The following is a 1,646-nucleotide window of genomic DNA, read 5'->3' on the forward strand; positions in this document are numbered from 1 at the left end:
AAACAAACCCCCCCCCCCCCCCCCCCCCAAAGTGGTGCAGGATGTTAGAAAAAAAAAAAAAATCAGGAAGTGTGTTGTTGACGTGGTGTGTGTGGAATGTGTGAGCTTCTCCCCAACATTTTGTGAAAGCAGTGGGAGGGGTCTATGGGTCGGTAGGTATATAGACTCCATCTGTGTCCAATCTCATTTCACAAAAAAAAACCCCAGCAGCCGCTACACACCCATCTGTGTGTATGTGTGTGTGAAGGTCCTGCTATTTACCATATGTTGTTGCTTTGTTTTCCTGAAAGGTCAAAGGTTTAAGCCATTTTTTCTTTTACACAACCCTCTAAAAATCTGGTTCAGAGAAAAACAACAACATAGGAGGCTGATGGCAAAGGATGAGGTGTCTGCCTCAGTTACTTGAAGACCTGCGGTCTGGAAGAGCGTTTACCACCACCACACACCGCCTGGCTGCTATACCTAACTTTTATCTTTGCAACCACTCTCACAGGAAAAGGTGTCCGGCAGCACTTCAGGGAGGCATAACCACCAGTGAAAGCACCAGTCTTCCTGGAAAAGTGCTTTCTCTTAAAAGCGTAAAAAGAATTCATGTTGGGGCTCCAAAAAATTCTCCTTGACTACTTGAGGCTGTCAGAATTTTACAACTAAATTCAACAAAAGTATGTAAAACATACCTGTCAGCATCTTGGACTTTTACCAACAACTGTGGGGCTATAAAAACACAATGAATTATATGTACACTTCTCAATTTCTCTTCCTTTCCTGATGCTTTTTCTTGTTTTTTCACTGGTTAAAATTGGAAAAGAACATGTTTGTACACAGAATCCAGCAAGAAGAAACAGGAAATCTCCACATTTCCTGATTTGCCACTATTACAAATTCTACTTCCTCACTCTGCTTAATTTTTTCCTTGTAAACATCTTGGTCTGCTTTATGGGTTTGGAGTGTGGGGAACATTTTCAGTGACTGTCAGTCATATCCAAAGTTAAGATGAGCTCATACTGTTTGTGTACCTTGGTGCCACTGCCGGACATGTGTTCACCCCCGGCCCCTGTAAACAGAGTCGTCTAGCTGTGTGTTTACTCCGTCTGAATGGAGGACTTGGGAGAATTGTCCAGCTCCCTCCAGTTGCCGGTGCTGCCCGTAGGGCTCCGGTTGGTCATCTTAGTCAGCAGTGTCGTTCTGCGGATGCTGCTGTCCGAGTCCTCCTTCTTGAAGCCAGTGTTCGTTTTGTGCCAGCAGGAGAAGCAGTGCACAAAATCCTGGAGGAGATGACCACTGAAGATCATGTATATCCACGGGTTGCAGCAGCTGTTGAGACTGGCAAGGAGCGCAGACAGAGTCACTGCTGTGTTCTCAGAATCTAGAGAACAGAGGGAGGAAAGGGGAAAGGGATGATTAATCTGCAAAACATCTGGTCCAGGCTGGGCTGCAGAAAATGCCTGACTAAGTTAATTCATCTGGTGTTGTGATGTTATTCATAGGAGAGAAAAAAAGTTAAATTAACAAGTTCAAAAAGTTTCTTACAAATGTAAATATTTCTGTTGCAAATTTATTTCAAGACCGATATCCTGATGTTAGTAATAATCTGATGATAGTAATAATCTGCCTGGTGGGCACGGTGACTCTGTAGCCCCCCCCCC

At 44.1% G+C, this 1,646-nt stretch overlaps 1 protein-coding gene across 1 annotated transcript in view; it reads right to left on the reverse strand.

The window, feature by feature from the left end:
- Window positions 1-588: 588 nt before the first annotated feature.
- Window positions 589-1,646, reverse strand: part of avpr1aa (arginine vasopressin receptor 1Aa) — a 2,477-nt gene continuing 1,419 nt past the window's right edge. Inside the window, exon 2 of the mRNA XM_023400222.2 lies at window positions 589-1,366. Coding sequence (XP_023255990.1) covers window positions 1,083-1,366 — 284 coding nt within the window. The 3' untranslated portion in view covers window positions 589-1,082. The remainder of the gene's footprint in view (window positions 1,367-1,646) is intronic.

Source organism: Seriola lalandi, unplaced genomic scaffold (assembly GCF_002814215.2).
Source record: "Seriola lalandi dorsalis isolate HSWRI2012SDOR001 ecotype SW California unplaced genomic scaffold, Sedor1 jcf7180002052274, whole genome shotgun sequence".
NCBI lineage: Eukaryota > Metazoa > Chordata > Actinopteri > Carangiformes > Carangidae > Seriola > Seriola lalandi.